Source organism: Daphnia magna, linkage group LG7 (assembly GCF_020631705.1).
Source record: "Daphnia magna isolate NIES linkage group LG7, ASM2063170v1.1, whole genome shotgun sequence".
Classification (NCBI taxonomy): Eukaryota; Metazoa; Arthropoda; class Branchiopoda; order Diplostraca; family Daphniidae; genus Daphnia; species Daphnia magna.
This window is the reverse complement of record NC_059188.1, coordinates 112193-134121: the sequence shown is the minus strand read 5'-3', so window position 1 is coordinate 134121 and position 21929 is coordinate 112193. Positions and strand designations below refer to the sequence as shown.

The 21929-nt window shown below is 40.8% G+C and overlaps 2 protein-coding genes across 3 annotated transcripts; both read right to left on the bottom strand.

The window, feature by feature from the left end:
* Window positions 1-461: 461 nt before the first annotated feature.
* Window positions 462-9223, bottom strand: LOC116927026. Its single transcript, XM_045177237.1, has 5 exons — window positions 9090-9223; window positions 6674-7924; window positions 6201-6611; window positions 830-6127; window positions 462-747 (listed from the first exon to the last, which is right to left on the bottom strand). Exons 2-5 carry the CDS (start codon window positions 7893-7895, stop codon window positions 716-718), a joined length of 6963 nt encoding a protein of 2320 aa, XP_045033172.1. The 5' UTR covers window positions 7896-7924; window positions 9090-9223; the 3' UTR covers window positions 462-715.
* A 2150-nt stretch (window positions 9224-11373) lies between these two features.
* Window positions 11374-21926, bottom strand: LOC116927028. 2 transcript variants are annotated; one of them, XM_045177227.1, is made up of 11 exons: window positions 21495-21926; window positions 21199-21434; window positions 20852-20906; window positions 20740-20777; window positions 20417-20655; window positions 19896-20170; window positions 19151-19383; window positions 17607-19095; window positions 17152-17544; window positions 11725-17060; window positions 11374-11659 (listed from the first exon to the last, which is right to left on the bottom strand). In XM_045177227.1, exons 8-10 carry the CDS (start codon window positions 18934-18936, stop codon window positions 11725-11727), a joined length of 7059 nt encoding a protein of 2352 aa, XP_045033162.1. In that variant the 5' UTR covers window positions 18937-19095; window positions 19151-19383; window positions 19896-20170; window positions 20417-20655; window positions 20740-20777; window positions 20852-20906; window positions 21199-21434; window positions 21495-21926; the 3' UTR covers window positions 11374-11659. The 2 variants fall into 2 exon arrangements, with proteins under 2 accessions (XP_045033162.1, XP_045033161.1); XM_045177226.1 differs by having other exon boundaries at window positions 11742-17060; window positions 21495-21925.
* Between the last annotated feature and the right edge of the window lie 3 nt (window positions 21927-21929).

Below are 21929 nucleotides of genomic sequence, written 5' to 3'. Positions count from 1 at the left end.
GTAGGGCTGTTGCTTAGCCTCGCCTTTCCCCTCTTTTCCCCTTTCTTTTGTGACTCTTGTTCTATGAGCATAAAAGCACAAAGAAATTTGAACACAAATTTTTTATACATACATCGGATTATTCTATGCAAGGAGTGTAGAAGCCCAAACTAACTAACGGGAGGTAATAAGATAAAAAAGTTTTCTTTTACTTATCATTTTCAAATTTTTCCATTCCAACGGTCAACACCATAGTTTAAAATCCTCTTGCTGCTACAGAAATTGGCAAGCATGATTTTTACTTACCTATCCTTATTACATTCTTCCGTCAGACAGGTTTCTAGCTTGTGTACTCTTTGATTCTATCCGCAATCATGCCTGCTCGTTGCTGAGCTGGATCTGATTTGCATGTTGGGTGAAAATCGGTTGCAAAAAATGTGGAACGCTTCACGATTTTGCGTGTCATTTCTCTCGTAATTTGATTAGTTTAATTCATGTATATTGCCATTTCCAAAATGATTAACACAAGCTATAATGGAACCCAATTGATAATATAAAATACCTTTTTCCAAAATGCTATTTCTACACCTGTTATCTTAGTTTCCGGCCCATTAAAAATAAAAAAGATATTGCTTTTAACCTGCAATAGATATTGAAAATGTAGTAGCCTAGTTCATTCCGACTTCCATCACCCTTCCGACTGACATCCATTTTTCCACATCCAACGCTTTTGGTTTTAAAGGCAAGTTTTCCGGACGAGTTCGCCATCTATAAAATAACACACAAATCAATTAGTTATTATCCCATCTAAAATGACAGCTTAATCAATTTGCCTATTGAACTGAATTACCATCTTCGTCACTTGGATTCGTCGATAGTTTCTGGAGCTGAAGTAACGCGTTGACAATCTCTCGTTGATCCGCTTCGTGATTCTTCTCTCTTACTCGCCGTTGGTGAAAACTGTCCATTTGCAATCGAGCAGCAGGTCTAAAGTTATTACCAGCAAGTTTTCCAGGTCTCGATAACTTCCAAAGAGTCTTGACTTGGTCTACTAGATTCGATTTTCCTAATGCGCCCCTGATCCTCTGGCGCGCATAATCAGGAAATCTGATTGGGTCATTTGATAAAGCAGAAGTAATGACGAAGATGATGTCAGAGAGACCACCCATGAGAAGAAAATCTTTCGCGACACCCAACGGAAGGAAAGGCAAGATTTTTTTGAGAAATAAGACAGCTCCTCCAGCAACAATCGAGGCAACTCCACCGACGAATACGATCGGTGCAAACAGGGAAAACAGGACTATCTGTTTTCTAGACATTCGGCGATCCTTCATGTAAATGACATGATCGAATCCCATCAAACGAAAAAGGCACAATTCGCTTTCGATGGTGTTGGCATTTACCATGCGGATGTCGCCGTTGATAAAGTCGAGCGCTGCTTCTTTACTTGTCAACCAAGTGGCATCGTAAATTGCTTGCCGGCCTTTCAAGAAATGTAAAATACTCTCGCGTTCATGCTCTTTTCCCGTGATTTCATCCACTTTCCCTTTGAGGACATGTTCGTCCATTCCGTTCACGCGGACACCGCCACTGATGACGTAGGCGGCAATCAAGTCATCCAGCATATCTCGATACGGTGTCAAAGGCAGCAAATTGATTGCATTGAGGCGATTCGAATGGTTTTTGCTATTCAGCCACTGTCGTCTAACTATTTCGGCACGCAACTTGCTGCCCACTAAACGCATGACAGTCTCTTCGTAAGCAGGGCAGTTTGGGTATTCAAACATTTGGCCATTGTAGTTGGATGAGAGATTTCCGTCGACGTCGATAATGTCTTGCTTTTTCAGCTCATCCAAAATTCCTTGCCGTTCGGCCGCGCTGATGTCGGCCTTACGTAAATCATCGCCAGTCAACTGGCCAAATAATTTCAGGTCGACTGACTTGAGTTTTACAACATCAACTTTGGCGATCTTGTTGAACTGTAACTGATCTCGACTTGTGTTTTTAACATTTACAGTGTCTTCAACGTACTGTTGAGTGAAAAAGATTTTCTTTTCTCCTCCGTTCTTGCTGTTAACATCAATGGGATTGTAGAGGACGTAATCTTTGTCTTCAAAGTGAAATGTTTGGGCCTCTTCGCGGTTTAAGTTGAACGTTTCGACGTTGCCCTCATCCACGGCGACGAAATTTTGGTTGTTATACAATGCCCCAGTTTCAACTAATTTCGCCCAAAACGACTCCCTCGTGCAAGGAATCAAATTGTCTTTTTCAAATTTCTGTTTCATTTCCTTTTCTATTGCTTCTTCAATAGCCTCTTTGCTTAGGGCTGTTTTGATCACTTGACTGAGTGATTCTTTCAAGGTAATCCAACAGACACCATAGGCGTTTGCTATTCGTTTAATTGCCAGTTTTCGATTTGATTTGGCATGCTGTTCGTAGGAAGAGTTCCAGCTCGGTATGGTGCTGGCGTCGTTCAACTGATGGCCAATACATTTGGACTCGCCTTCCAACAACAACTTGAAATATTTCTCCACCATTTCGGGTGGAATCGCAACACTCTCTTTGTTCTGTTCGTCTTTTTCCTGGAAAACTCTGAAGTTTTCCCTTTCTTTATCAATCCAATTTACAAATTTTTCTACATTCCTACTAAGGAATCCTTTAACTTCTTTTGGTAACTGTCCTGCTGCTTCAAAGTCTTCGATGGAGCAATCGGTGCCCAGCAATGAACGAACCGAACCAACGAAATATTGAAGCACATTAATCACGTTCTCTTTTTGCTGCGTATAGCCGTCGACGACACAAAACGAAAGCGGCTGATCAATTTTCCTTTTCGTCGTGTGGACGGTAGAAAAAAACGATATTTGCATGTTGATGTGATCGCTCAACACATTTTCGCAGGTACGCAATGTTTTAATGAATTCATTCTTGTTTGTTTCGTAGTTTTCCTTTAGATGAGTGAATGCGCGATAGTAGTAAGCGGCCGGATAAAATTGATTGTCTTTCGATTGGATGAGTTTTTCTAAAATTTTGGCTGCCATTGGGAAGTCCGGCTTCTTGCTACGCGTGGCCAAAGGTTTGGCAACAACAACTAAGCGGGCTGGTGTCATCCACTCGACTTGGCTGATATCCAAATTGTCTTGCTCGACGGCTTTCAATTTTGGGATGAAATTTTTTGAATATGAATATTTTTTCACATCTAATGGCAAAACGTTCATTTCGTCCAGCCACAAAGCCCATTGATCCAACACACTTCCACAGATGGCACTCACTATTTGATCGTCGTAGTTCTTCTCACTCAATTGGTCTTTGAGATCTTTGAAATACAATGAAAACTCCCAAAATATTTCTCTTTGACCCTCCATACATTTAAAATCTTCTGCCATCCGAGCGATCCGTTGTTTCTCTTGCAACTCCCGCTCACTTTTCATTACATGTATTAGTTCCTTTTCGTCAGGCGCCTTCCCTTCGCATAAAATTGATTTGCATACAATAAGAATTCCACTTCCAGGTGCTCCATTGCGTGCTGCACGGCCCATCGCTTGTTCCTCTATTCGTTCGTTCTCGGGGAAATAACTGAGACACACATGCAATCCTCCATTTTCACGTAGTTTTTGGCTGATTTTGATGTCCGTTCCTCGTCCGGCCAAGTTAGTGGCAACGATAACGTGCCCGATGTCCAGCTCCGTTCCTTCAAAAACAAATTTCACGTAATCGCGGGTGTAGCGATGAAGGCGATTGTTTTCCTTTAGCTCAGGAATGGAACTCTTTAAACGTTGATGGACGAGATTTACATCTTTGATGAATTTGCAAAAGATTAAAATCGAACGTCTTTTCTCAATAATAGTTTCGGTTTCGCTGATAATAGCATTTAGCCAATCTTCTTCAGTCGACAGCACTTGGGGTGGTTTTCCTACAAAGTTTTTAGGGGGCAGCTCAGGAAAATACAAGCAGCATTTAAATGTCTCACATAAAAATTGCTGTTCTTGTTTAAATCCCAGCGTTCCCGAAAAACCCGAGATGGAATCATATAGTTTGATGTACATTGCATTCGAGATGAAAACAGCTTTGAGACTTTGCAGTGACAATTTACATCCTTCCTTCAGCTGAATAAACTGGTGCAAGGCCTCGTCCCATTGCGAAGACGTTTGATCCGTTCCAGTGTCGCGATCGATAATAATAACTTTCGGATTGAGATCGGGACTCGTGTCTGTACGATCTTGATCAATGACGTAGTCCTCGTCGGGTCGTAGATCCAAGGCCAGAAAAGCGCTTTCCAGCCAAGTGTCCAAGTGCCGGTCAACAAAGTCGAGTAGATGGGCAGGTATTAGAATTTGACGCTGGCGATTTGCCACTTGCCGTAAATAGAAAACCAATTTCGCATCGAGGTTTTTTCTCTGGAGCTCTTCATTCTCTGGGATATAGTTGATCATCTTTTCCGTTATTTTGTTAACATCATCAATTAGTAGACGTCCGTTTCGGTCAATTACTTTTTTCTCGATCAGATGCTTCCATAATGCACCTTTTTCCGAATCATCCAATAGCACGTGAACAGATTGCAAATCGTCTTTAGTTATGACACCGTATAGGTCAAATAACACGTCAGATTTGATGGATTTCTTCACTTGTTCTCGATAGTCCGGGATGGTCTTATCAATACGAGAATTCCATATTTCATCCCAAATGAAAACGTACAAAGATTCTAAAGTTTCCATACCGGGAATGTCGTGTGATAAGTAGAGGGTGTTGTTGCCTTGATCCAGCAACATGCAATCCACTTCGTCAATAATGACATGAGTCAATAGGAATGGTCGATAGCAACGAATGTTACGGCCGTAGAATTCGCCCAATAAATAATCACGCTGGAAATTAGCCAATTGTCCGTAAACTACTTTCGCAGTGTAACTTGCTTTGCGATCGTCTTCAGATTGACTGCAGTTGTTTGCCACCGTCACCCCGAAATATTCGTAGAGATCTTTCAATCCTCCTTCTGCGACTGAAAGATTAGAGTCACGGATTGCTAACAAGTCGTTACTGGTTATCACGTCCACTGTTAAATCATTGGTAAGCGCAATCGCAATTGCTGATGCTGCCACAATCAGCGACTTGCCGCCACCAGTCGATATTTCAGTTAACGTATTTTCATTTCTTTTAGGGGTATCCTTGAACAACGGTAGACCTGCTAGAACTGCCTCAATCTGATAGTCACGAAGCCGGAAGTTTTCGTCTGTTGGGTTACAAAGTTGCTGCACGGCGCATTCAAAGTCATAAAAATATACGGCTAACCTTTTGGTATTAACCAATGAATTTTTGTGATCTTTGGAATTTAACTCAATTGATTTGTTCCATTTTTTTCTTATATTTACTTTCTTTCCTGAAGTCCTTTTATCTTCAATCAATTTGAATAGCATTTCCACGTAAACTTTATTACGCACGAGTTTGTCGTTTGCGACCACTCCGTGGAGGTTGATCGGGCCTTCACCTTTCGCATCCCAGGCTGCACTGCTTTTGACGACAGGTGCTGGTTTGGTATGTACCACCTTCTCTTGATTCAATTGCTGGCCCACTTGATCACCGAAGAGGATCTCATTATTTCGAATTTCTTCCACCCATTGGTCGACATTTAGCGACTGATCTTCTTCCAACAGATCAGACATCAACGTCTTCCGAAGGGATTCCAACATTTGCTTCCGCTCATTGATCTTTAAAAAATAACGAACGAGGCTCTGACGAATAACGGCCTTTTTCTTCTTGGGATGTATCAGTCCAGAAGAACCATAGTTTTGCTGTACATCTCGCGCGACTATGGTTGCATAACCTTCAACTCCTTGGTCAAGATTAACTTTGGCATACGAAGCTGGTCCATCTTTTTTTAAGTCTCCTTTCTTGGAGTAGATTTGAATTTCTAGTCTTTGGTTATTTTCAAAACCAATATAATTTCCTGGTTGGGTCTGGTCTCCGTTGTGGATGTAACCGACATCGCCAGTCGGTTGCCCCCCCCTTTTTCCGTCAGAACCAGTTGCCTTGTAGACAACCCCTCCTGTGCCCATTGCTTGATACATTTCCATGCCGGTAGGAGGGACGCCACGCTCTTTATTCGACAATTCCAAGATGATGTTTCCGCCGTAGCCACCTCGTCCGATTGGCTGCCCTAAATATTCAAAATGACGTGCGCGGATGGTGATACATATCGTGAAATATGTTTCTTATTGTAAAATGTGTACCTTTCCAGAAAATGAGTGTGTGTCGTTTCTTTTTACCATCTTCATACAATGAATACGTTATTTCGCTGTCGTCGAGTAACAAGGCAAACTTTGCCTGAAATTTGCCTTGCTCCCAAACATCTTCTAAATAGAAACAGTCGAAGGGCCTATTTTTCAGATTTTGTTTTAGTCTTTCATGGAGATCTTTTATCCCCGATTGGTGGGAAACTTGTTCCTTTCCTTTTTCGTTTTTCATTTCCGTATCCGGTGGCAATATGGGACTGAAAACTTTCTTAAATTCTTCCTTAGACCACTTGAGAGCAGAATCCCCGTCTCCTCCATTGGATGCGATCGTCCATCGCTCAGCTCCGATAATTTCAATGCATTTAATATAAACATTGCCACCACTTCCGCCCTCGGTTGTCCGAGATCCTAAATTACACAACACGTAAAATGTACAATATAGGGCCTTTTAATACAGAAAGATAACTTACTTAGTTTATCGATAGGCCCATTCCTTCCGGATACGTCCCACACTCTATTCTTGTCGTTTCCATCTGCGCACACGATAAGTTTGTCTGTAACGATGCCCACGTTAATGCCCTGAAAGATTTTTTCTCCCAAGTCACAGTCGATGTGAATAGACGACTGTCCGACGATTGCAATTTCTTCCACTAGGGGGAAGGAATTCTTGGCTATTAATTCCTTTATTTGCTCCAACTTTTGACTAACAAAAATGGCAACGCCACTGATGAAAATAATTTTTCTTCCGTACTGTTCTGTCTTTCTGATTTCGGTTTCAGGCAGCAAGAGTTTTTTGCACGTCTCTCTGAACAGTAATTTCAGTTTCGGGGTCCACTTTATTTTTGACGATTCTGATTTAAATCGCTGTACCCATTCAGGGATCACACTTTCTTTGCTGTCGCTCTCTGAAAGTAGCGCAGTGCTCACAATTTCTATAAGCTCATTAACCCATTTTTCAATTCCACTGCCTTCCTTCCAGTCTTGTCCATCTGCCTCTTGGCTACTCGTCGTTATATTGTTTTCACGCATATAATTCTTCACAACGTCTTGTAAATGTTTATCTTCATTGGCGTTGGTCAAAAAATCAATTAGAGCTGAAATGAATTCTTTCAGAGATGAACTATCCAATCCGTCGTTGATGATGTCATTCTTGCATCGGGAAAAGACCTTATTGATGAAACATCTCTTCACCTTTTTAAAATACTCGTTCAAAAGAATGGCGAAACGGGGCGTGTTTTTGAACAAATCTTCCTGTTCGAGTATCAGTTGGATATATGGACAGCCTCCATTAAACCAAGTCCAAAGCTGTGATGTTTTTTCATTTAGTTTGGTGTCAATATCTTCGACGGAATTGATGGAATCCAATTCGTCTAAGATGTTAGACATTTCTTTGCTAATGTCAGTCGTTTCATCCTCAAGGTAACTAAACGCCTTTTTTAAACTGGTCTCTGCCCACGTTGTCAAAAGGGCCTTGACGTATTGGGATTCGACGTACGTCGTCTCCAAAGGTTTAAGTGCCCGTTCCACCTTTGAACTGATATGATTGACGGCATTCTCAGCCAGTTTCGCGTCGGTATTTGCACCCTGAATCCAGCTTAAGATCTCTTGAAAAATATCTTCTAGTGTTTCGTATCGACGGGGTGATGTCGAGGACGAGGCATTAAATGAAAGCGGCATTTCATCACCTTCCATTATTGTATCCCAGTCATTAGTTTTTTTACCTTCAATAAAACAGAAATAGTAATGTTACAATCGATGGATATGGAACAGTTATTATTACGTCTAATCAGTGATCACCGAAAATTTATTCTGTAAACCTTTTTATCTTCTTTGAAAGAAATAAACAATAAAAAAAAAACTAAAAACGAATTGATCCCTGCAACTCTTCATCTTTCAATAGGTCATCTGCAGCAAAACACAAAATATTTTTCCGCAAATGAACTTTTTTTCAACTAATTTTTTGGTACAGTAATTTGACTTAATCTGCATAATTTTAAGATAAGTCAATTCTCCCATCCTTAAATCAGACAGGGGAATAGCAGTAAAGTCATATTCGTTTCTTGTTTTCTCATACCGTTAAACGAAAATTGGACGAAAGTCCACATCTGAATTTTAACCTTTCCGATAAAACAGATAACGGCTGAAAAAATGAAAAAAAAAACCCTTGGGGGGAGGTATCTGGTTTTTAGAACGTAATCTGCGTCAAAGAACTAAAACCGTTGAAAAGAAAAATGCTTAAATGCTCAGTCACTGGTTCATATACTTGTGCGTTCTAACTATACACTTGAAATTGTGAAAAATCTACTTACTAACTCAAACGTTTTCCACCTCAACGGTTTCTCAAATGTCCTTTTCCCTTTTACACTTACTTTGTACGGAAAATGACTTGAATGATCAATTCCCAACTAACTCAATTGATTGAACTGACCAGTTATTTGTCTTACCAAGACCTGATATGGCGTGATAGATTACCCTGCCCTTTCATACCTTCGCAATCACAACTCCTCCCATCTGAACGAAGTACTGCACTCGAGGTAAATCGGAAGCGAAGCAATAGCAACTTACATACCGAAGGATATAACAAAAATAACTAAATAAATAAAAATAATAGTGGCAATGAGTTACTGCAGAAGTGGGCGATAATAGTAATGTTTAACAGCAATACTCTCTCAATAGCCATACGAATATATGTTAACTGAAAGCTGCTCTCCTAAACTCATGAAATGTCCAACTTCACAACAATTTCAAATGTTTTGCCTCATACTTTAGTTAGTAAACCAAAAATCCATCTTCTTTGTCTTACCCTAAACGCAACAGGCTCAATGCAATTCATGGCTTTCCAATTAAAATATATACTGAGACAAAATTGAAGGAATCAGTACTCACGTTGGTTGTGTTGAGACGATGGATTTAAAACAAGTGCGAAATCTGGAATAACGATGTTCTAAACCCGCGTGAGTTTAAAATATTAGCCTATCAGGTTGAAGGAAATGTATGGCTAGCGGTGTTATCTTATCGGGAGGTGATAGTGGATACTCCGTGCATGCAGCCTATCGATGAATTTTTTAAGGTGTAGTTGCAAGATTTGTTTTAGCAATCGGAACATACCGTTGTTGGGGACATTATATGTGTAGACTAGAGGTTTGATCGAATATTCCATTCATCAACCCATTTACCTACAGTATATATAGGCCAATTTGGGTTTATTACTTCGATTTACGGAATCCATCCATGGCATGGCAAGTTAAGAGTTGTCCTTTATCCGTTCTTTACACACGGATTGCTCCTTCGGATAGTCTTTTTTCCGCAGTAAAACTGAAATTCGTCATTGAACTAGTTGAGCAGTGCAGAACATTTCCTAGAACGTTAACACCAGGATTACCGAAACAGTCAAGCAAAAAATCAACATCACTTTTACCGGAACGAGCTGTACGAACCATTGCCACAGTTATCAGTTTATCAACCATAAGTCAACACTTTTATTTCTATGGCAGACCTGCCATGTCATCTTCTGTAAAACGTTGTCAACGACTCGTGGAAGGAAATAGCTGTTCCTCTCCGTTTCTTGCGATCTGCTGTTTGTAAAGCTCTGTAAAACTCTTTATCTATGAAACATGAAACAACTCAAAACTCGTAGCTAAAACATATAGCCTACGTCACCATCAGTAGCGTGGTATGGACTTGTTCCTGCTTTTACAGTCGTGCACAGTCTTTTAATATGTTTGAAGGATTTTTGAGAAACGGTAATCACGTTCAAGATACCTAAAATATATGTAGTAAGGTTCAACAACAGCTATCGTGAACATCCAGCTGCAGTATGGGCAAATCAGTTTCTACCTAGTTAGCTGGCAAGATGAAATAAAGAGTCCAGGATCTGCTGAATTTTCACAAACCGGAACTGTAGGTCAGCTTATTTGATTCTCAAAATAAAAAGGATTTGACTCTTTCACTGTCATGGCAACTGCTGGATTGATGTCACCAACAAATGCCAGATTCTATTGGCTATACATTCCCTTTAAGGTGCAGCATAGCACCCATTCCTAATACAATTCCCTTTAAGGTCATTTAGTGCTGGCCCAGCAACCATTGAATAATTAATAGAATCATTTTATTTGACAATTTGGTGCAAAAATTACTCACACTAATGAGTAGATGGACTCGTTGTGGTGTGCCATTTGTTATCAGCCAATGAAAACAGGGTGAATTTCGAAGGTCAGTTTTCGAGGCTAAGGATGAGATGGGCAGAGGCTAAGGATGAGATGGGCAGAGTCGGTTGTATGAAAAGCTATTTCCAAAGACAATATCATCACATTTAACTTTATTTGTCATGGATCTCATATAGACCTTCTCCCTTTCTCATGCAGTCACACATTGTTCCATTAAATTAAATAATATAATAACAAACAAGAAAACTTTCTACTGGAAATTGCTCACATGAAACCGACACTTCATGCTGCAGTTAAAACTTCCATTATTGCACAGCTTCCGGAAATATTTTGCGATGCACGCACTAATCATCGTCGCACAAAATCCTCTGCATGAGAATGAGAACTAAAGCGATGGGCGCGCAATACCCGACTGAGCAATTTCACGTTTCCACCATTTGCACGTGGCTGTATGGAGGACTACAGCAAGAAATGCATAGGCAGACACCCCCTTTTGTTCTTTCCCCCCCTTTTTACCATTTTTACTTATCTACCATCACTTTAGTAGGGCTGTTGCTTAGCCTCGCCTTTCCCTCTTTTCCCCTTTCTTTTGTGACTCTTGTTCTATGAGCATAAAAAGCACAAAGAAATTTGAACACAAATTTTTTATACATACATCGGATTATTCTATGCAAGGAGTGTAGAAGCCCAAACTAACTAACGGGAGGTAATAAGATAAGAAAGTTTTCTTTTACTTATCATTTTCAAATTTTTCCATTCCAACGGTCAACACCATAGTTTAAAATCCTCTTGCTGCTACAGAAATTGGCAAGCATGATTTTTACTTACCTATCCTTATTACATTCTTCCGTCAGACAGGTTTCTAGCTTGTGTACTCTTTGATTCTATCCGCAATCATGCCTGCTCGTTGCTGAGCTGGATCTGATTTGCATGTTGGGTGAAAATCGGTTGCAAAAAATGTGGAACGCTTCACGATTTTGCGTGTCATTTCTCTCGTAATTTGATTAGTTTAATTCATGTATATTGCCATTTCCAAAATGATTAACACAAGCTATAATGGAACCCAATTGATAATATAAAATACCTTTTTCCAAAATGCTATTTCTACACCTGTTATCTTAGTTTCCGGCCCATTAAAAATAAAAAAGATATTGCTTTTAACCTGCAATAGATATTGAAAATGTAGTAGCCTAGTTCATTCCGACTTCCATCACCCTTCCGACTGACATCCATTTTTCCACATCCAACGCTTTTGGTTTTAAAGGCAAGTTTTCCGGACGAGTTCGCCATCTATAAAATAACACACAAATCAATTAGTTATTATCCCATCTAAAATGACAGCTTAATCAATTTGCCTATTGAACTGAATTACCATCTTCGTCACTTGGATTCGTCGATAGTTTTTTGAGCTGACGTAACGCGTTGACAATCTCTCGTTGATCCGCTTCGTGATTCTTCTCTCTTACTCGCCGTTGGTGAAAACTGTCCATTTGCAATCGAGCAGCAGGTCTAAAGTTATTACCAGCAAGTTTTCCAGGTCTCGATAACTTCCAAAGAGTCTTGACTTGGTCTACTAGATTCGATTTTCCTAATGCGCCCCTGATCCTCTGGCGCGCATAATCAGGAAATCTGATTGGGTCATTTGATAAAGCAGAAGTAATGACGAAGATGATGTCAGAGAGACCACCCATGAGAAGCAAATCTTTCGCGTCACGCAACGGCAAGATTTTACTAAAGATAGTCAAGACAGCTCCAGCACTAATCGAGGCAATTCCACCGATGACAATGAGCGGTGTAAACAGGGATGACAAAACCATCTGTTTTCTGGACATTTGGCGATCCTTCATGTAAATGACATGATCGAATCCAATCGAACGAAAAAGGCCCAATTCGCTTTCGAAGGTGTTGGCTTTTACCTTGCGGATGTCGCCGTCGATAAAATCGAGCGCTGCCTCTTGACTTGCCAACCAAGTTGCGTCGTAAATTGCTTGCCGACTTTTCAAGAAATCCAAAATACACTCGCGCTCGTGCTCTTTTTTGGTGATTTCATTCACTTTTCTTTCGAGGACCCGTTCGTTCATTTCCTTCACCCGGACACCGCCACTAATGACGTAGGCGTCAATCAAATCATCCAGCATATCTCGACAAGGTGTCAAAGGCAACAAGTTGATTACTTCGAGAGGAATCGAATTGTCTTGTCTATTCAGCCACTGTCGTCTTACTATTTCGACACGCAACTTGCTGCCCACTAAACGCATGACAGTCTCTTCGTAAGCAGGGCAGTTTGGGTATTCAAACATTTGGCCATTGTAGTTGGATGAGAGATTTCCGTCGACGTCGATAAAGTCTTGCTTTTTCAACTCGTCCATAATTCCTTGCCGTTCGGCCGGGCTGATGTCGGCCTTACGTAAATCATCGTCAGTCAACTGGCCAAATAATTTCAGGTCGACTGACTTGAGTTTTACAACATCAACTTTGGCGATCTTGTTGAACTGTAACTGATCTCGACTTGTGTTGTTCATACGATTACCATAAAGAGTGTCTTCAACGTACTTTTGAGTGAAAAAGGTTTTCTTTTCTCCTCCGTTCTTGCTGTTTACATCAATGGGAATGTAGAGGACGTAATCTTTGTCTTCAAAGTGAAATGTTTTGGCTTCATTGCGGTTTAAGTTGAATGTGTCAACGTTGCCCTCATCCACGGCGACGAAATTTTGGTTGTTATACAATGCCCCAGTTTCAACTAATTTCGCCCAGAACGACTCCCTCGTGCAAGGAATCAAATTGTCTTTTTCAAATTTCTCTTTCATTTCCTTTTCTATTGCTTCTTCAATAGCCTCTTTGCTTAGGGCTGTTTCGGCCGCTTGGTCGAGTGATTTTTCCAAGGTAAATGCACAGACACCATAGACATTTGATATTCGTTCAATTGCCAGTTCTCGATTTGATTTGGCATTTCGTTCGAAGAAAGAATTCCAGCTCGGTATGGTGCTGGCGTCATTCAGCTGATGGCCAATACATTTGGACTCGCCCTCCAACAATAACTTGAAGTATTCCTCCACCTTTTCAGGTGGAATTGTTAAATTCTTTGGGTCTTTGTTCTTTACGTCTTTTTCCTGGAAAACTTTGAAGTTTTCATGAATTTCTCGTTGAATCCATTTTTCAAAGTTATTTAAATTTTTTTCGAAAAATCCCTTCATTTCTTTTGGCAACTGTCCTGCTGCTTCAAAGTCTTCGATGGAGCAATCGGTGCCCAGCAATGAACGAACCGAACCAACGAAATATTGAAGCACATTAATCACGTTCTCTTTCTGCTGCGTATAGCCGTCGACGACACAAAACGAAAGCGGCTGATCAATTTTCCTTTTCGTCGTTTGGACGGTAGAAAAAAACGATATTTGCATGTTGATGTGATCGCTCAACACATTTTCGCACGTACGCAATGTTTTGACGAATTCATTCTTGTTTGTTTCGTAGTTTTCCTTTAGATGAATGAATGCGCGATAGTAGAAAGCGGCAGGATAAAAATGACGATCTTTCGATTGGATGAGTTCTTCCAAAATTTCGACTGCCTTTGGGAGGTCCGGCTTTTTATGACGCGTAGCCAAATGTCTGGCAACAACAACTAAGCGGGCTGGTGTCATCCACTCGATTTGGCTGATATCCAAATTGTCTTGCTCGACGGCTTTCAATTTTGGGATGAATTTTTCTGAATATGAATATTTTTTCACATCTAATGGGGAATCGTTCATTTCGTCCAGCCACAGAGCCCACTGATCCAACACGCTTCCACAGATGGCACTCACTATCTGATCACCGTCATTTTTCTTCCGCCGTTGTTCTTTGAGGTTGGTATAATATTTTGAAAACGGATCAATTAATTCCATCTGATCTTTCATAAACTTAAAATCTTCCTTCATCCGAGCGATGCGTTGTTTCTCTCGAATTTCACGCTCATTTTTCATTATTTCTATCGGTTCCCTTTCGTCAGGCGCCAAACGTTCGGACGAACTTGGTTTGCATGCAATGAGGATTCCACTTCCAGGTGCTCCATTGCGAGCTGCACGGCCCATCGCTTGTTCCTCTATTCGTTTAGTCTCGGGGAAATAACTGAGACACACATGCAATCCTCCATTGTCACGTAGTTTTTGGCTGATTTTTATGTCCGTTCCTCGTCCAGCCAAGTTGGTGGCAACGATAACATGCTTAATGTCCAGCTCTGTTCTTTCGAATGCAAATTTCACATAATCGCGCGTGTAGCGATGAAGGCGATTTTTTTTAACCAGATCAGGAAAGGAATTTATTAAACGTTGATGGACGAGATTGACATTTTTGATGGACATGCAAAAAATGATGATTGAACGTCCTTCCTTCATTATAGTTTTGGTTTCCATGATGATGGCATCTAGCCATTCATTTTCGGTCGACAGGACTTTGGCTAGTTTTTGTTCAAAAAGTCTAGGTATGTGCGTATGATTGTAGTAGAAAGTGGACTTGAACGTATCCTGTAAAAAATGTTTTTCTTGTTCGGATCCCAGCGTTCCCGAAAGACCATAAATGTAAGGATATTGATTGATGTACGTGGCATTTGAAATGAAAACAGCTTTGAGAGTTTGCAGCGTCAATTTACATCCTTCCTTAAGCTGAACGAACTGGTGCAAGGCTTCGTCCCATTGCGACAAAGTTTGATCCGTTCCAGTATCGGGATCAATAATAATCACTTGCGGATTGAGATCAGGACTGGTGTCTGTTCGATCTTGATCAATGACGTAGTCCTCGTCGGGCCGCAGATCCAGGGCCTGAAAAGCGCTTTCCAGCCAAGTGTCCAAGTGCCGGTCAACAAAGTCGAGTAGATGGGCAGGTATTCGAATTTGACGTAGGCGATTAGCAACTTTGCGTAAATAGAAAACCAATTTTGCATTAAGATTTGTTTCTTTGGCCGCATTCTTAGGTGTATAGTTGATCTTTTCTTCTGTCATTTGGTTGGCATCATCGATTAGTAGACGTCCATTTCGGTCAATCACTTTTTTCTTCATTAAATGATCCCAGAGCGCATCTTTTTCCGAATCGTTTGGTGGCACGTGAACAAAACATTTCAAATCGTCTTTAGTTATGACGCCGTATAGGTCAAATAACACGTTAGATTTGATGGATTTCTTCACTTGTTTTCGATAGTCCGGGATGGTCTTATTAATGGGAGAGTTGCATATTTCATCCCAAATGAAAACGTACAAAGATTCTAAAGATTCCATACCGGGAATGCCGTGTGATAAGTAAAGCGTGTTGTTGCCTTGGTCCAGCAACATGCAATCCACTTCGTCAATAATGACAACTTTGGCTTTCATGTGTGGACTACCATGAATGTTACGACCGTATAAATTGTCCAGTAAAAAATCACGCTGGAAATTAGCCAATTGTCCGTAAACAACTCTCGCAGTGTAACTTAATTTGCGATCGTCTTCAGATTGACTGCAGTTGTTTGCCACCTGGACATTGAAATATTCATAGAGATCTTTCAATCCTCCTTCTGCGACTGAAAGATTAGAGTCACGGATTGCTAACAAGTCGTTACTGGTTATCACGTGCACATCAAAACCACGGCCACGCGCAAGAGCAATTGCTGATGCTGCCACAATCAGTGACTTGCCTGCGCCAGTCGATATTTCAGCTAATCTTCTCTCGCTTTCTTCCCTGGTGGCGATGATCAGTTGTAGTATTGCCTCAATCTGGTAGTTACGAAGTTGGAAGGTGTTGTCATTACGAAGGTGCTGTAATACGCACTCGAAGTCATAGAAATATTCGGCTAGTGATGCGACATTTATTGGTTCGAAATTTCTCAATTTACGTTCTGCTGTCCATTCTTTTGTATTAGCTTTCAGCGCTGACTTCCTTTTATCTTCGATTCGATTGAAAAGCCTTTTCACTTCCTCTCCGTGACGCTCTAGCTTATCATAATGCTTGAGGTTGCTCCGCCCTTTCTCTTCGTCTTCCTCCAGCTGGAGGTTGATCGGCCCTTCACCTTTTGTTTCGTGGGCTGCACGGCTTCTGACGACAGGTGCTGGTTTGGTATGTGCAACCTTCTCTTGATTCAATTGCTGGTCCACTTGCTCACCGAATTGGATCGCATTATTTCGAATTTCTTCCATCAATTGGTCGACATTTTGCGACTGATTTTCTTCCAACAGATCAGACATCAACGTTTTGCGGAGCGATTCCAATATTTGCTTCCTCTCATTTATATTTGTCAACTGAACGACGAGGCTCTGACGAATTACGGCATTTTTCTTCTTCGCTACCATCGGCGAAAAAAAATCCTGTTCTTCTTGCTGCACAGCATCTGGTACATCGACTATTGTTGCATAAAATCGATCTCCTAAAAAATCACCAGCATCAAACCTAACATACGAAGCAACCTCATCTTTTTTAAACTCTTCTTTCTTGTGGCGTTGAATTCTTAGACTTTGGCCGATTTCAAATCCAACGTAACTTCCTTTTGAGGTTTTCTCTTCATTGTGAATAAAACCAACATCGCCATTGGCTTGCTCCATTTTGCCGTCTGAACCAGTGGCCTTGTAGACAACCCCTGTCGAGTCCAATGCTTGGTACATTTCCATGCCAGTGGGAGGGACGCCACGCTCTTTATTCGACAATTCCAAGATGATGTCTCCGCCGTAGCCACCTTGTCCGACACCCGCTCCTAAATATTCAAAATGACATGCGCGTATAGTCACACATACCTGCGCTACGTCTATCTGATTCTAAAACATGTTTCCAATTGATGTAAGTACCTTTGCATAAAATGAGTGTGTGTCGTTTCTTCTTCTTATTTTTATACAGTGAATACGTTATTTTGCTGCCGTCGTTTAACCTCGTGGACCTTGTAGAAAAATCGATTGACACCTCACTGCCGAACTCTTTCCTCATATTTGTCTCCAGTTTTGTATAGAGATCATTTATTTCCGATCGGCCGGAAACTTGTTGCTCGTCTCCTCTATCTTTTTTCATATCCGTATCCGGTGGCAATATGGGACTGAAAACTCTTTTAAATTCTTTCTCAGACCACTTGAGAGCAGAAACCCCGTCTCCTCCATTGGATGCGATCGTCCATCGGTCAGCTCCGATTATTTCATTGCATTTAATATGAACATTACCCCCACTTTCGCCAGCATCTTGCCAATCTCCTAAGTTACAAAGCACGTAAAATTAAGACTATATGGCTTTTTTGATTATTTAGATAACGTACTTCTTGATTTGAAACGTGGACATCTTCCAGATACGTCCCATATTCGATTCTCGCCCTTATCATCTGCCCAAACGACAAGTTTGTCGGTAACGATGCCCACGTTGAAGCCGTGCCAAATTTCATTTTCCAAGTCACAGTCGATGTGAACGGACGTTTGTCCGACAATTTGTATTTCTCCCACGTCTCTCTTTTTTGATTTCATTTTCTCCAATTCTTTGCTAACAAAAACGGCAACGCCACTGATGAACATGACTTGTCTTCCATACTGTTGTTTCACTTCGATTACGGTTTCAGGCAGCATGAGTTTCGCGCATGTCTCTCTGATCAGTAATTCTAGTTTTGTGGTCCACTCTTTTATTTCTGATGACGCTGATTCAAATCCCAGTAGCCATTCAGGGATTAAACTTTCTTTGCTGTCACTTGAAGGCAGCGCGTTTCTCACAATTTCTATAAGCTTTTTGACCCATTCTTTCATTCCATTGCATTTTTGCCCGTCTGTTTCTTGGCTACCCGTCGCTATATTGCTTTCGTCTTGTAAAAAATCTTTAAACATTTCATCGAATTCATCCGAGATGTTTTCTTCCGTCAACAGACCCTTCAGACCGTCTTTGATGACCTGCCCATCTGTCTTTCGACTTCTTGTTGTTACATTGCTTTCACGCATATGATTCTTCACAACATCTTGTAAATCTTTGTCTTCATTGGCGTTGGTCAAAAAATCAGTTAGTGCTGAAATGAATTCTTTCAGTGATGAACCATTCAGTCCGTCGTTGATGATGTCATCCTTGCAACGGGCAAAGGCCTTATTGATGAAGCATCTCTTCACATTATTAAAATAGTGGTTTAAAAGAATGGCGAATCGGGGCGTGTTTTTGAACAAGTTTTCCTGTTCGAGTATCAGTTGAATATAAAGGCGGCCTCCGTCAAACCAGGTCCAAAGCTGTGATGTTTCTTTATTTAGTTTGGCGTCGATATCTTCGACGGAATTGACGGAATCCAGTTCGTCTAAGATGTTAGGCATTTCTTTGCAAAGGTCAGTTCTTTCATCCTCCAAGTAATTAAATGCGCTTTTTAAACTGGCCTCTGCCCACGTTGTCAAGACGGCCTTGACGTATTGCGATTCGACGCCCGTCGTCTCTAAAGGATTAAGTGCCCGTTCCAACTTTGAACTGATATGACTGACTGCATTCTCAGCCAGTTTCTGGTCAGTATTTGCATCCTGAATCCAGCTGAGGATCTCTGGAAAAATATCTTCCGATGATTCGTACCGACGGGATGATGTGGCGGGCATAGCGTTTAAAGAGCCATGGCTCCTTTCCTCACCCTCCATTATATCACAGAATATAGTAGGTCAGCTTGTGTGATTATAATGAAAGGATATGATTCTTTCACTGGCTCAGCGACTGCTTGATCGCTGTTGCCGACAGATGCAAAATTTTAATGGCTAGAATCCCTTAACATCCAGATAGACAGAGTTGGTCCTGCAACCCTTGAACAATTAATAAAATCATTTCACTGGAAAATTTGTTGATAAATTAACCCACTAATGAGTAGACGGGCTCGTTATGGTGCGTCACTTATGATCAGATAACGAAAGTGGTGTAAATTTTGCGTGGGTCAGCGATTCACACGCAATTGATGAGACGGGCAGAGTTGGCTGGGTGCAAAGCTATTGCCAATCGACTGTTTCCAGAAGCAATGCTTTCCCTTTTCACCGAATTTTGCATGGATCTTGTCCAAATTATTCCTCTTTCTCCTGCAGCAACACGTTATTCCACTAAATTAATTAATAAAATAACAAAAAAGAAATGTTTCCATTACAGTAGTAATTGCTCAATTGCAAGCCACGCTTCAGTTGAATCGTTTAGTATCACTCAGCTGCAGCAAATAAATTGCGAAGCACAAATTAATTTTTCGTATAAATTCGTCTGAATGAGAACTAAAGCAATGGGCGTGCAAAGCACAACTGCCCGAGGGCTTGAACGTGACTGACTCGAGACAAAAAAGCGCTAGCAGACGATCTGCGTTCGCCGTCTCCTTTTATGGCGTTCACAGACAAAGTATACAGCATAGTAACCGAGCGCCAATGAGAGGATATCACAGCGGAAATAAAGTCATATATCCGCTTGCGTCATTGAAATTTTCCACTTTCTATGAGAATTCGGAGGAAACACATGGTCATAGCGCTCGGGTCACTACATCGCACAATCCAAACAATACTTTTTGATTGTCACACTGTAGGGTGGATCAAAATCGTTAAAAATGTTATTTAAACTAATTTTCACTTACTGATTGTGAAGAACGGTGTCATCCACGCAAAAAGTGTAGGAAACTCAAGGCGTTGATGTTCAACTCTTGAAGACATAAATTGTTCTGTCTGAAAATGCGCTGTTCCAGCTGTGCATGCAACAGCTGCCTCCGCTTGCTCGGATGGTCTGCTATCTTGCTGAAATGGCATTGATCTAAAAAGGATTGGCTTGTGGGCTAGAAGGTTTGTAATGTCAGCTCCGAGGCTTTCACGCAAACAGCAACTTTTACGACCTCTATTCTTGGACACAGCGGGTCTGCAATAAAAACGGTCCGTGAGGGAAAACTGGCCACAAAAAACCACAGCCACAGTTGAAACTCAAGTCCATCAAATTTTTGCTATTCGTGCTAGTTATCTTAGTTAAGGAAGGCTCACATTTCTCTATTCGATGTTGAGTTAGAGAATACGCTAAACACGCTTGAACACTTTATTCAGTTTGTTTAGCGCACCAAAATTCTAACCATCAAACGTCTAAGAAAACCATTAAATGTTTCAAGCTTACCGAACGAAAATTTCCGAGGAAATGTTTGCAAAACAGCCATCTATCGTACAATTTTGCTGATGCATCAGGAGTTTGGAAGAGATGTCGTACGTAAAGACAATATTTCTGGTAGTAGGAGTTCATCGTAACAAGCGCAAGACCAAAGCGGCTTCCACTGGGCACAATTGTACATCAAAGCACTGGAAAAGGCAAGGATGCCATTTATATTTGGGGGCTATAGCTCACCTCAACTTATTCTGCTAAAAGATGGAATTAAAACAAATTCAGCCTCATAGTTTAAGTATTGTTCCACATAATTCTAGTTTTAATGTTTTATATCATACCGAGTCATGCGTACGGGGAATCCTGCAGAGGGTAAATTCTTTAACAAAACAAAACGTCAAGTATATCAAATCTTTTTACCTTATCGACAATAGGATATTTTTTTTTATTCACCTCGTATTTGGCGTAAAATAGACGCACTTCATTTGGCCAAGTCCGTTCACCTCGCCTGTATAATAATAATAATTTTGAAAGGGATTAAACAATTAATGACTGAAATAATGGCTAATGTTTCAGTTCCATGTAATCATGTTTTCTGTAATATGGAAACTTTTTCTTAGGTAAAGTTTTCCATCTATGCATTTCATTTTACCTTTTGGGTTGGTGGGACACATTGGGGAATAAACGAATTGAGTTTCTGCTGTTACAGTCCTGCACATTCTTATGTAACTAATCTACGTTTCAGGGGTTTTACAATGTGCAATGATCACTACGTGCCAGATAGACATAAACATACGTACGTTACAATGAACAACAGCTATCACGAACATTCACCTGCAATAGGAGCTATCAGCATCTACGACTCTAGCTGGCAGGATGAAATGAATGGACTGGGACTCACTGAATTTTCGCGAAATGGTATAGCAGGTCGGCTTTTTCATTATTAAAAACTGGCATAGCGACTGCTTGATTGATGTTACCAACAGATGCCAGATTCTACTGGCTACATTCCCTTTAAGGTCAGTTCGTGCTGGTCCTGCAACCATTGAAGAATCAATAATCATATAATTTAAAATTTATTGCCAAAATAACTCACACTAATGAGTAGATGGACTCATTGTGGTGTGCCATTTATTATCAGCTAATGAAAACAGGGTGAATTCTGTGGGTCAGTTACCAAAGCTAGTGATACATGAGCAATGTTGGTTGAACACAAAGCAATTTGATTGTTTCAAAAGACAACACAATCAAAATTTTCACCTAAGTTGGCATGAATCGTGGCCATGCCATCCACTTTGTCATGGGGTCACACATTGTTCCATTAACTGAATTAATTTAATAATAAACAAGGAAACTTTCTATTGGAAATTGCTCATATCTAACCGACACTTCAGGCTGCAGTTAAAACTTCCATTATTGCACAGCTTCAGAAAATATTCTGCAATGCATGCACTAATCGTCGTCGCACAAAACCCTCTACATGAGATTGAGAACTAGAGTAAAGCGCGCGCAATACCCGACTAACCACTTA

Excerpts from the sequence above, each read along its gene's own strand:
- LOC116927026 (XM_045177237.1), bottom strand. The coding sequence starts at position 7,895 with ATGGAAGGTGATGAAATGCCGCTTTCATTTAATGCCTCGTCCTCGACA. Across the intron at positions 6,128-6,200 it reads CACACTCATTTTCTGGAAAG|GGCAGCCAATCGGACGAGGT; the intron begins GTACACATTTTA and ends TTGAATATTTAG. Across the intron at positions 748-829 it reads GAATCCAAGTGACGAAGATG|ATGGCGAACTCGTCCGGAAA; the intron begins GTAATTCAGTTC and ends GTTATTTTATAG.
- LOC116927028 (XM_045177226.1), bottom strand. The coding sequence starts at position 18,936 with ATGGAGGGTGAGGAAAGGAGCCATGGCTCTTTAAACGCTATGCCCGCC. Across the intron at positions 17,545-17,606 it reads TCCACGTTTCAAATCAAGAA|GAGATTGGCAAGATGCTGGC; the intron begins GTACGTTATCTA and ends TTTGTAACTTAG. Across the intron at positions 11,660-11,741 it reads GAATCCAAGTGACGAAGATG|ATGGCGAACTCGTCCGGAAA; the intron begins GTAATTCAGTTC and ends GTTATTTTATAG.